The 12,905-nt window shown below is 30.7% G+C and overlaps 2 protein-coding genes across 2 annotated transcripts; both read right to left on the minus strand.

Moving 5' to 3' along the window:
* Nucleotides 1-2,647: 2,647 nt before the first annotated feature.
* On the minus strand, nt 2,648-3,314 carry LOC121258822 (organ-specific protein P4-like). The gene is made up of 2 exons (XM_041160355.1): nt 3,193-3,314; nt 2,648-3,091 (listed from the first exon to the last, which is right to left on the minus strand). The coding sequence occupies exons 1-2, from the start codon at nt 3,250-3,252 to the stop codon at nt 2,648-2,650; spliced, it is 504 nt and encodes a 167-aa protein (XP_041016289.1). The 5' UTR covers nt 3,253-3,314.
* Nucleotides 3,315-8,481: 5,167 nt separating this feature from the next.
* On the minus strand, nt 8,482-9,120 carry LOC121258823 (organ-specific protein P4-like). The gene is made up of 2 exons (XM_041160356.1): nt 9,073-9,120; nt 8,482-8,961 (listed from the first exon to the last, which is right to left on the minus strand). The coding sequence occupies exons 1-2, from the start codon at nt 9,118-9,120 to the stop codon at nt 8,482-8,484; spliced, it is 528 nt and encodes a 175-aa protein (XP_041016290.1).
* Nucleotides 9,121-12,905: the final 3,785 nt, after the last annotated feature.

Genomic DNA, 12,905 nt, shown 5'->3' on the forward strand with positions numbered 1-12,905 from the left:
GTGGAGAGCCATTCATCAATAATTAATTTGTTTTGTAGCACATAAAACACATGGGGGGTGTCTATCCATATGATCTGTGGTGCCGATCGAGTTCATGAGTTCTTGTCAGTATGCTAATGATCACGACATATCAGCCATTAATTTTCCTAGGAATTTGCCATTTAATCCACGTGACCCAAAGGAGTATATATTTTACCATCTATATATAATTATATTTATCTTTTAAATAATTTTTTTTTAGTAAAATTTATCTTAAACTTTGGCTTTTAACAACCTTTTCGGTTTTAGGCGTGCTAAACTTTTGTTCATATCCATTCACGAGGGAAGGAAAAAGTTTTGTATGTTTTCGAATCTAGAAGGCACATCCTCTTCTGTCACTCTTCTTCCTTCTCCATCTTCTCGTAAAAAAGATATCAAAATAAAATGAAAAATAATTTGTGCAAATCTTAAATAGATCAATTTTATGTAAGCTTTTGTAAAAAAATGAATCTCATCTTAAAAAAATATAAAAAAAATGAAAGAAATTAGTAGGACATTTTTTTTTTTTATAAAAAGCTTGCACGAAACTTGTACCTACAATTACTCAAATAGAATAATGTTATGTTGCCTCAATCCTGTGCCCCCAAGTGTACATATAAGTGCATTTGTTTTTCTTATTTTTTTTAGCATTTGTCTTTTTTTCTAAAAAAAAATTATTTTTAAAAAAATACATAAATACTTTAAAGAAATAAGAGAAATGATATTTACACATATACAGTCATAAAATACACAAATGTCATGCATTCCTTTTGAAAAAAAGTAAGTAAATGTGAGATTCGCATGAAAAAATTAATTTTTTAATAATAGACTTCACTTTATTCAAAAAGAATGTGTAGCATTTACACAATCTATGACTGTTATCGTAAACATTGTGATTTAGAAAAAGCTATGGACAAGTTGTGGCCCAGTTACAGTTCCTGTCATCGGTAATCATTTTCCGGTTTAGGTGAAAATTCATACCCCGGTTTAGAATTCATACCCCAATTTGGCAAATTGATTACCATTCTAAGGTGAGTCAAGACTCAAGAGCAAGCCTGAGCAAGCCTGAGTTTTCTTAGAAACCTCTTGGATTATGAATGGTGGTCTTTGTGAATTTGTACATGGGTTAAGGAAGAAGGTGATCTTTTTAAATATTGAGTGCGTATAATATTAAATTTAAAAGTAATGTTGAGATTAAGTGAAATCCATTTAATAAATTACCATGAAGATTTTAAAGAATTATGATTATCACTAATTATGAGAAAGAAATTATTCGCTGTCCACACTAGAAATTTGGTACAAAAGTTAATTCCAGGTACGAAAATTTTCTCTGATTCTTTTAAATTTATGCAGATACTATTAAGGAGATATACTGATTTTAGCATCCGAGACTCTCCAGCCACCACCAAAGCCCCTACTCTCCGTTTTTACTTAAATGTGAAAAGACTCAAGATCTGAGTTGTCGAAACTTAGTCAAAAAATATACGAAATATGACGTTATTAATGGAGATAAGGTTGAAGATTTTATTAAAATTTTAAAGTACTCTTGTTGTTACATTTTAATAAAAATTTATTTTGTAACGATTATATTTTAAATTGCAACGTTTGGATTAAAGCATTAATTTAGATTTTTACTTGCATGCCGTTGCAGATTTTCTTACATTAATATATTTTGTAATTATCTTGAAAGCTGTTTGTAATAAATTTGGTTGATTTAGTGTTTAACGTTTTCTTTCAGTAGGCATGCATTGCATTTATGGCTATTGAGGTGCTAGTTTTCCAGCGATGACTTTAATTCATGTATATACGTTATCCTTCTTTTGACTGACGGTAAAATAGCTCCAACTTGAGAAAGAAAGTATTTTCAACTTTTGATTGATGATTATGATTTTTTACGGTTTTGTTTTAAGGCTAAGCCGTTTCAAATCATTATTTTGTGCGTTAACTTATGCAGAGTTTAATTCTTCGGTTACTTCATGAGTCGTTTTACAGGATTATTATTAGCAAGTTTTTACTAGGTTATCAGTCAGAGGTGGTGCATAAAAAAATTTCGTACGATTTCATCTGATAGTTTTTGTGTGTTCGAGAGATTCCAAGTAAAAGAGAGGTGTTTTTATTTTGTGGAGCTTTGAGCTCAACCACTTATGTAGAGTTGATTCGGGCTATACGACGATCAGTTCGATTGTTGTATCCTGGAAGAGTCAAGTCAAGAAGAATTCTACTGCACCAGTTAATTTGAGACTTTATACACCGCAGAAGGCTTGAATCTCCTTAAAGAGAGCGATATTTCCGTGCCTCAGTCCAAACTGGCTTCGTTTTAATTTTATTTTAATTGTAATTTTTATTATATTATTGTATATTTCACCAACACCTCTTAATTAAGATCATGCTGATAACATAAATCACACATGCATGATATATTTTATTTGATTATCACACTTGCACACTAAGATATTTTACATAAATAAAAACCCATGCAACTACTGGTTGTACGTGCAATCAGGGAACCTTCTTCCATAGCGAATTCATTTAATTTTCTTTCTTTCTTGGCATCTTGATTTTTACTTATTTAGTTGCCGTGCTGATATATTATCTTACACAAAGTCCCTTATAAATTGCACCATCCTTATTAATTGTGATAAATAGAAGCATCTGGTGCTTGCTCAAATTCTTCTGCAAATGTTCTTTCTTTAGAAGCTTGGACAAGATCATCGGTGTAAGCTTTAGGTCTTGGTTCGAAGTCCTTGACAAACTTCTTCTCCGATTCATGACCAACAATATCATCGCCATCGTACGGTGAGACATTGGGTCTAGGCTCGAAATCCTTAACAAAATGCTGTTTGTGATCATGATCTTTATGCTTGAAATCCTCGACAAGCTGGTCTAATTTGTTGATCTCTACTCCCAGCTCAGACGTGTGACAGTCATCGGCATTCTTGTTGAGTTGAGATGGCGAGGAATCCAGCTCAGGAACAAGGACTTGAAGTGCTTCCGGCATGGGCTGTTCTTTCATAACACTAATCCAATATTCACCAGGATCCTTTCTTGCTTCTATGCTATGATCTGCAGCAATCTGCTCCGCAAAATATAGAAAAGAAAACTCAAAAATTATTATTTGATCAAGACCATCTAATTAATATTCAAGCACAGAACTGAAATAATTAGTTTCCTTACCAAGAGAACTGAGAAGATCATCAAGGCCATCATGAGCCATGCAATACGAGAATTCATCATGTCTGTTAGATCTATAAATGTATCGCAGCTCGTACAAAGCTCTTGTTAATGATGTTTTGTTATCTGCATAGAGTACCTAGCTAGCTATAAGTTCTTGGTATTTATAGACAGCATTCGAAGAGAATCATTAATGTCTTTGAAAAGGATTGAAATCCTCAGGACTCGCGATGAGGAGCACCGCATCAAACCTAATCTACTCAATGATATAGAACTGGTATTAATCTATTGATTAAACTGTTACGAATGAAGGGAAAGTGGGACCAGTGCTTTTGTTTTTTGGAAAAGCGGGTCTTGGATATATGTATGTACATTATATCATAATCATGACAAAATTATTCATGATATATATTCTTAATTACTGATACGAGTAATAAATAAATAAATAAATAATGATAATTCAAGTTGCAAGGCCAAAATTTGTATAAAACAAAAAATAAATAAATAAAATAGTACAAGCGAGCTTTAGCGAACTCATGCACAAGCGAGAGTAAAAATTATATATGTGATAATAAGTAGAATGTTATAGTTAAAACAAATAAGCTTCCAACTAGTTAACATCTATTAAGATCCTCTAATGGTAGACATTTATAATCTTAATATTACCATATAATATATTTAACAAATTGAACTTGAAGTTTGAAGTAAGTGCTGATCGATGTGACAAAATCCATATCATTGTACTTGAAGGCAATTTTTGAGATTGCTTGACAACATTTTGCAAAGCATAGGATGAATTCATTAATTATAATTAAGCCTAGTAATTAGTTATTCCTCTTTTTATATTAATAAAAGAGATCAAGAATTAATCGCAGATTTCTCGGTTTGGATACAAGAAGTGTACATCATCTCATCTCATCTCATCATTACAATTTTTTTAAATTTTCACACAAAATATAATAAACAATTCAACATTTTTAAATTCTAAAACAATAATAATATTTAAAAATAATATTCTAATAATATTTTATTCAAATTTCAACTTTATTTCAATTCATCTCATCTTAACTCACTATCTAAACGGCACCTTAATTATTACGGATGGCACATATATATTCAAGTGAAAGAAAACAGTGTGTCATGGTCCATGGAAGATAATTATGAAAAATTATATATTGTAATATGCAATTAATTAATTACGTTGCATGTACAATAAAATTATACGTAGATGCCAATGAGTCAATGACAAATTCAAAGGAAAAATACCCACACTCCTTTTAACTCTACTTGAGATGACAGACTTCTTCGCGATCAAAGATTAGAATTCATAATCTTTGATCTTTTTCTTTTATCTATAACTATCAGTTGAATTACAAGTTAATTGCGAGAAAGAGGTAAAAGAACTTATTAACGTATAGTAAGCATTATCATTTTGAAAGTCATAATAGACAAAAGAGGCAATTGCCAAAGAGAAGAGAATATCTCCTAATCGGTACTTTCGTTAAAGCCTTAAAAATAGCCTCAAATGAATGGTTGCCATGTCATCATCTCATGGTACGTTCACTGAACCGTATAACACATGACCCTCCACTTCCCAAATGCTCACAGCCTTGCCCAAGAACATCTTCAAAATTGTGTTTCTCTTCTAAGAATTCCCAAGACCCTCTCTATCCCATGACCCTCGATTTCTTCTCGACCAAGTTCTATCACCCACCAAGTTCTCTCGCCCCAACGATTCCAAACAAGTTATCCTTTATCGTTTTTTGAAGACTTGAGTATATATTAAAATTGCTACTAAGACATATGGCCAACATAATTTTTGGAACCCTATAGGATTAATTTGCTTCTTTCGGCCAACCCTCAAGGAAAAAAAAAATTAAGTGTTAAAATTCCTTGTGTCATATGCATGTCATCGTCTTTTCCTGTTCGGTTTCAATGAAAATATCTCAACAATTAATTGAGTTATAAATTACTAAATTGTACAAACATGTTTTAAATCATGGACTAAGGTATACTTTAGCAAAATAAATATCATATTATAAAAGAAATAATAGTTTGAAGTGGAGGGAATATATGGAGTATATTTTTTCCATTTAATATTTTTCTTTTATTTTTAATTTCTTTTTTATTTGGGGGAGGCACAGGCCTCGCACAGGGTGTCACAATCGTGTTTAGTCCACCACATTATGATCGATAGAGATTAATTAAAGGATCAACCAAAATGATTGGCCTGTGGGGAAAATAATATATAAAAATAAAAGTTAGATATAAAGCAAGATTCTCATGTCCAATTGCATTATATATTAAAATATTCATTACTTTAAATATTAATATTTTATAAATAATCTTACAATTTGATCACATTTTTCTTTCTTTCATGAGAATATTCAAAGCCCAAAAGTCCTCATTAAAACAAAACCAGTACTCTTTTGTTTTTGGCTGTTGTAAGTATCCAAACCTCTTAAAAATTTGCATAAAACATAATTCACTTTATATGTCTATTTTTTTTTTTTATATTTTAAATTTTTTAAAAAATTAATAAGAAATATTAACCTGGTTCGTAGTTAACTAAGTTTTCAGTCTTCTAACAGAAATATCAATCTCAATCTCCAGTGAATAATTAAGATATCTAAATCAAGTAAAAAGGCTCCTCAATATCTAATTACTTTCGATTTAAGAAACATAAAAAAGTGATTTAGTGGAGAGTCATTCATCAATAATTACTTTGTTTTGTAGCACATAAAACACATGGGGGTGTCTATCCTTATGATCTGTGGTGCCTATCGAGTTGGGTTCTTGTCAGCATGCTAATGATCACGGCATATTAATATGGTCGTTATCAACCATTAATTTTTCTAGGAATTTGCCATTTAATCCACGTGACCCAAAGTAGTTGTTGATGAATAATCTCATATTATTTGTGGATAAAGTCTTGAATATATTTATAAGGAATGAATAATCATCCTCTATTGTATAACTAATTTTATGATATGAGTTAGGCTTATGAATTTTTTCATAGTATTAGAGCCTGTCACAGGACGAATAGGACCCACACTACTTACCCCATGATAAGGATTAAAAAAAATATGATCTGCACGTAAGAGATGGTGTTGATGAATAATCTCATATTACCTGTGAATAAGGTCTTAGACATATTTATAATAAATGAACAATTATCTCTTATATAATCGGTTTTATGAGATAAATTAGGTCCATAAATTTTTTTAAGAATATATATTTTACCATCTATATATAATTATATTTATCTTTTAAATAATTTTTTTAGTTTAATTTATCTTAAACTTTTGCTTTTGACAACCTTTTCGGTTTTAGGCGCGCTAAACTCTTGTTCATATCCATTCATGAGGGAAGGAAAAAACTTTGTATGTTTTCGAAACTAGAAGGCACACCCTCCTCCTCTGTCACTCTTCTTCCTTCTCTATCTGCTCGTAGAAAAGATATCAAAATAAAATGAAAAATGGTTTGTACAAATCTCTAGATCAATTTTACTCAAGTTTTTGTAAAAACAATAGATCTCACCTTAAAAAAATATTAAAAAAAAAAAGAGAAAAATTAATAGGACTTATTTTTTTTTTTATAAAAAACTTGTACAGAACTAAGACCTAGCATTACTCAAATAGAATAATGTTATGTTGCCTGAATCCCGTGCCCCCAAGTGTACATATAAGTATATTTGTTTTTCTTATTTCTTTTAGCATTTATCTTTCTTTTTTTTAATTTATTTAAAAAGAACATACACAGATGCTTCAAAGAAATAAGAGAAAATATATTTATTCATGTACAGTTATAAAGTGGGTAAGTGTCATGCATTCCTTTAAAAAAAAAATGAATAAATGTAGGACTCACATAAAAAAATTAATTTTTTAATAATAAATCACACTTTATTCAAAATGAGTGTGTAGCACTCTCACAATCTGACTGTTATTGTGAAAGAAAAAGCTATGGACAAGTTGTGGCACAGTTACAGTTCCGGTCATCGATTATCATTTTCCGGTTTAGGTGAAAATTCATATCCCAATTTGGCAAATTGATTACCATTCTAAGGTGAGTCAAGACTCGAGCAAACCTGAGCAAGTATGGGTTTTCTTAGAAACCTCTTGGATTATTAATGGTGGTACTCTTTGTGAATTTGTACATGGGTTAAGGAAGAAGGTGATCTTTTTAAATAAAGATAATATTCCAGACGTGTTTCGCACTCCTACAAAAGAGGTCCGATAACCTGCATCAGGAAAACCAAAGAAAGGCTTGGGTGGTATGAGATATCTCCGATGTCTAACTCAAGATAAGTTCATGTGTTATCTTAACCCTCAAGAAAGATGGTTCAGAAGTTACCTTTGATGTGCGCTTCTCCCTCATATATCTAGAGTGAACGTTCAACTGATATGGCTTACTTAATGGCTTGACCCTCTTTGATCTAGATTGGATTGCAGGTTGTTAGCACTTTGAACTTGCTACCGTGTCGTATAGAATTTATATCCTAAACAAGTAATCCGGGCCTTTGCCTCGCTGGGAATAGTTTGCAGTAATATTTTGGATTACCTTATCAATTTGTTATTAATGGGCTTGTGATCTTGAGTCCATGGGCCAGATTTAGGGTGCGGATGTTAGGCCCATTGGCAGAAGAGGATACTTGTCCCTCCAGATAATTATATTAATAATATCAGACCTCTCAACAAAAATTTTGTTACTTTTTTAATATTTTTTTAATTATTAAATTAGCAGCTCCACACCGGCAGTTGCGTATAGAAGAATTGTAATAAAAGAATGCAAGTTAATTAGAGATTCAGCGATAAGTTGATCAGTGGCCAAATCTCGATTTTAGCATAGAGAAAGGACATATTTCTTTGAGAGATGTTATATTATAGGAAAAAGCTACTTTGCCTCCCCACTTTGCCCGCTGGTCAAAATTTATTTTATTTTATTTTATTTTTTTACTTAGTTAATCATAATCCATTTATTTATCATCATCCCATTCTAAGAAATGTTACATAGCATGAACCCTAGAAGTTGTGCAATTAGGAACTTCTTACATAGCCTTTCATTATTTCATGAAGCTCCCAAATAATTGCACTTAAACTATCCATATTTCTCACTCATGATATATATAATTAGCATGGTGATCTGGTGTTGTCACGATTTCCTTTACATACGGTCTCTGCACTTCAGGACCATCATCATCGTCATTGGACTTCAGTTCAAAATCCCGAACATATTTCTTTTCTGTTTCATGACCAACATCATCTTTGGAAAAGTACTCTACTAAATTGGGTCTTAGTTCAAAATCCCGAACATGTTTCTTTTTTGTTTCACGACCAACATCATCTGAGAAAAGTACTCTACTAAATTGGGTCTTGGTTCAAAATTCCAAACATATTTCTTTTCCGTTTCACGACCAAGATCATCTTTGGAAAAGTACTCTACTAAATTGGGTCTTGGTTCAAAATCTCGAACATATTTCTTTTCTGTTTCACGACCAACATCATCTTTAGAAAAGTACTCTACTAAATTGGGTCTCGGTTTGAAATTCTTCACGAAAGGCTTCCCATTTTCAAGCTCGAAATATTCAACAAGTACTTGGTCCTTGTTTCTTGCCCCCATAGAAGTGTGGCAATTGGCATTCTTGTTAGGTTGAGATGGGGATGAATCCAAAGGAAGAAGGCCTTGAAGTGCTTCTGGCATTGGCTGATCTTTCATTACACTAACCCAATATTCTCCAGGATCCTTTCTTGCAGCTTCTATGCTATCAGCAAACTGCACCAGAATATAAAGAAATGTATGTAAGAATCTGAGTGAGCCTTTCAAGACCATATATATAATCATAATTCAAAATGATCAATAGGGTATGCACCAAATTCATCTTACCAAGAGAAGAGAGAAGAGGGTACTGAGCCAAACGATATGAGCTTTCATGTCTTCGTACTCTTCAATGGCTAATATGAAAATTCTAACTTCTCACTTTTATCTGCATTCATGAGGATCTATACAAGTACTTCCTAATATTTATAGACAACGAACAAGCTGGAGAGTTGCTCCCCTTTGATTCATGCTGGGGAGCGCTGCATGCATCAAACTTGGTGATCTACTCAATTATCATGGTATTTTTTGTATACTATTGATCTAGCTATTACGACTATTTGCCAAGTAATGGTGGGTCGGTCACTCGTGTTATTGTATATTTTTTTCGTCTTTCATCGTCATCACTTACGCAACATCAATTGATTGAAAAATAAGTAAATTAGAGTAAAGAATGATAAATATTTTTTTAATTATCTGATTCAATATTAGAGGATGATGTGATAGTTAAAAGAATGGTGAATATCATGAATTCTCTATCGGAAAACTTTATCCTCTTAATTGAACTTCTCTTCATGAATTTATTGATTTGATTAATTGGATGGTTTAATGCAGACATAACATTAAATGTTTATGTTGCTCATGATATATATATATGCAGTAGTGCTCCATGTTCGTGTCTATTTTTCTCCACAATTAATAGATTATCCCATTCGAATAAGCAATTGAATAACATCTGAACTCCAAGTTTAAACAGTCTAGGAGTAGTACTCCAAGTAACTCGATCGTATAAAGATCAATGTCTTCATTATACTACAAGAAAATTATTTATTTGTGGTCAGTTAATTTCAGTGAAATGATTATTTACAGTTAAAATGAGTCTATTTTGATTACAAATAATCTTTTCGTCATAATTAAATAGTCACAAAAATCTATTTTTCTTGTAGTGTTAAAAGTATTAAAAAAAAAAAACAAAAACAAAGAGAGATTCTTACGTACTGACTAAACATGCCCAGATTACTTTACTTCGACAAAGGTGAGAATGTCCTATAAGAGGGATTAATACTTTGAAAACAAAAGACGTATTCGCACGTGAAGATGAGGCTCGATCATTTTCACATGAGGTAGGTGAGAAATCTTGGAATAAGTACTTTTAGGTCAAGTTATTTAACTTTGACGAAAGGTAAATTAATTATTTTTGTTTGATTCTCTAATGTTTATATATAGATCAGTATAGACGACCATGTTAATGTTGTCAACAATCGATCCACAATAAGGACAAGATCTTCCTCACCCACTCCAGAGGAGAAAAAGTGGGCATGATTGACTATCAAGAATGTTTAGAAATATTTGAGAACTGTGAGAAATGAGAATTTGTTTGAGATTAGTCTTGAAAAATGTTGATAGATAAAATGACGAATAAAAATATTTTTTTTAAAAATAAGTATTATATTAGAGTTTGTGAAAGTGGCCGATAGATAAAATTAAAAAATTATTTGAATATATTTTTTTAATATTATTTTTATTTTGAAGTTTATAAAAAATTTTATTGATTTGTGTGTTTGAGAAATAATTAGATGAAGAGTTAAAACTTTATATAGAAAAGTATTTTGTGTTTGGATGGTATTTGAAAATAAAATTATAGGAAATTTTGAAAATTTTATATATTATGAAACATGCCCGAAGTAATTTAACGATTGTTAAGATATAAAATAAATAATAAAATCTACTTCTTTCCATTAGTTTAAACTTTTGGGACAAATGGTGATTTCACATGGTATCAGAGCAGAGGTTATGAGTTCGAACCCTAACTCTATACTCTATCTTATTTAATTAAATATTCAACGTGTTGGGCTACCTATTAAAGAGGAATCTGGTCCGCGCGTAAGGGTGAGTGTTAATATATAAAATAAATAATAAAATCTATATATTCCTATTCGCTTAAACTTTTAGGATAAGTGATGATTTCACAACGATATCATGTACGATTAATTATAGATTAAGATCATGATTGTTCTCTTAATGATATATTAGTAAATATATTATAAACAGATCAGTATACTTTTCAAATTATCACCGGATGAAACATCTTCCATATGCTATATAATATATACATCATGAGTACCAAATCCCATGCACATCAATAAAATCTCGTTTATTATTCAATTTGAATCTTAGAGGTTTGATAGATTTTTTTACATAAGATTTTAGATTATATTAAGTCCCGTGTTAGGTGAGAAGGAAGAAACAATCAAAGACTTTTCCACCTAGAAACTTCTAATTGTATTACATATCATGTCCATCTTGAGAAGTTAAAAACTAGTGCCGGCTTAAGCATATGAGTCTCACCTGTGACGCCTAAGGGTGGCTTGATGCTATACATCATCAATACCAAATTTCACATCAATCAAATCTTATTTAGTATTCAATTTGAAACTTAGAGGTTTGATAGATTTTTTTACATAAGATTTTGAAGTTTTGATTAAGTACATGGACCTCACCGGTAACGCTCAAGATCCATATTTTTTTAATTATACTTTGATATTATTTGTAATGTCTTAAGGGAGGCTCAAGAAACGTTTGGAACCTATATTTTAAAATGATTAGTTAATAATATAATTGGAGTCATATTAGAATTATTTTAAAAAATAAGAATTTCTCATTTTCAGTTAATATGTGATCTCATATACCACATATCTTTATCATTTAGTATAGGGTATCACATCACCAATCCTACGAGTTCAAATAAAACATTACTCACAATATTTATAGATCGGATACAATTTTTATAAAAACTTATGTCTCGTTTAGATGTTGAGATGAGATGAAAAATTTATAAATAATAGTAAAATAATTTGTGAATAGTAATGAAATAGTTTGAGTTAAAATGTTTTATGGGATTTGGGGAAAGGAGAGAGAAAAAATTGAATAAAAAAATTATAAAGTTAAAATATTGTTATAATATATATTTTTAATATTATTTTTATTTTGAGATTTAAAAATTTGAGTTATTTTTTGTATTTTGGTTGGAAGTTCAAAAAAGTTGTATTGATTAGGTAATGATTAGATGAAAAAGTTAAGAAGTTAGAAATTTGAAATTAAAAAACATTTATGTTTAAGTGGTGTTTGAACTTTGGATGTTGGGATGAGATGAGATGGATTGAGACCATCTCAATATCCTGGCCTTAATCTTTCAATTATTTTTTGAAAAAAAATTTTGCTCATCATCCTCACACCGCATACCACACATAATTTTTTTTTCTCTTACTAAATGTGTGGTGTATGGATGATGAGTAAAACTCTTTTGTGAAAATGTATTTAGTGTGTGAAAATGATAAATAATAAAACTCTTTTGTCAAATAAAAAAACTTCCATACATTTTTCACGTCCAAACATGGGCACAGACATATTATCAAAGATTTTCTTTTCTTGGATCTCATTAATTCTCACGTGCCATAGTTCTGGATCCCGAACCAAATCAATTAAAATTTTATTTGGATGTTGAGATGATTTTAGATAATTGTGTTAATATATAAATAATAATATTTTAGAAATTTTATTGAAATATATTTGAATATAAATACGTTGATATATGTATTTAAATATATGAAATAAGTTGATATATATTTAATTTTTATATAAAAAGTTGAAAAAATAATAAACTTCATTAATAATTAATTTAAGATGGAGTAAAATATGCTTGACAACCAAACATAGTCCTATTCCCGAGTATATGGACATCATTCATCAAGTAAGAAACGAATTTCACGGGCTGGTGAAAAATTGTAACCGACCGAGTCAGCTGGCGGCAAGTTATGGCCCAAACCCAACAGTTCCCCCTCTCTTTTCATTTTCTGGATTTTAACTTTTCTGCTATTCAATTAATTTGCCTATGAAAATTG

Source organism: Juglans microcarpa x Juglans regia, chromosome 3S, assembly GCF_004785595.1.
Source record: "Juglans microcarpa x Juglans regia isolate MS1-56 chromosome 3S, Jm3101_v1.0, whole genome shotgun sequence".
Lineage (NCBI taxonomy): Eukaryota > Viridiplantae > Streptophyta > Magnoliopsida > Fagales > Juglandaceae > Juglans > Juglans microcarpa x Juglans regia.

What these genes read in the sequence shown, in the direction of transcription:
- LOC121258822 (XM_041160355.1), bottom strand. Translation starts at nt 3,252, where the DNA reads ATGATGAATTCTCGTATTGCATGGCTCATGATGGCCTTGATGATCTTC. An exon ending in TGATCTTCTCAGTTCTCTTG is followed by an intron (nt 3,092 to 3,192) that starts GTAAGGAAACTA and finishes TTTGCGGAGCAG; the next exon opens with ATTGCTGCAGATCATAGCAT.
- LOC121258823 (XM_041160356.1), bottom strand. Translation starts at nt 9,120, where the DNA reads ATGAAAGCTCATATCGTTTGGCTCAGTACCCTCTTCTCTCTTCTCTTG. An exon ending in CCCTCTTCTCTCTTCTCTTG is followed by an intron (nt 8,962 to 9,072) that starts GTAAGATGAATT and finishes ATTCTGGTGCAG; the next exon opens with TTTGCTGATAGCATAGAAGC.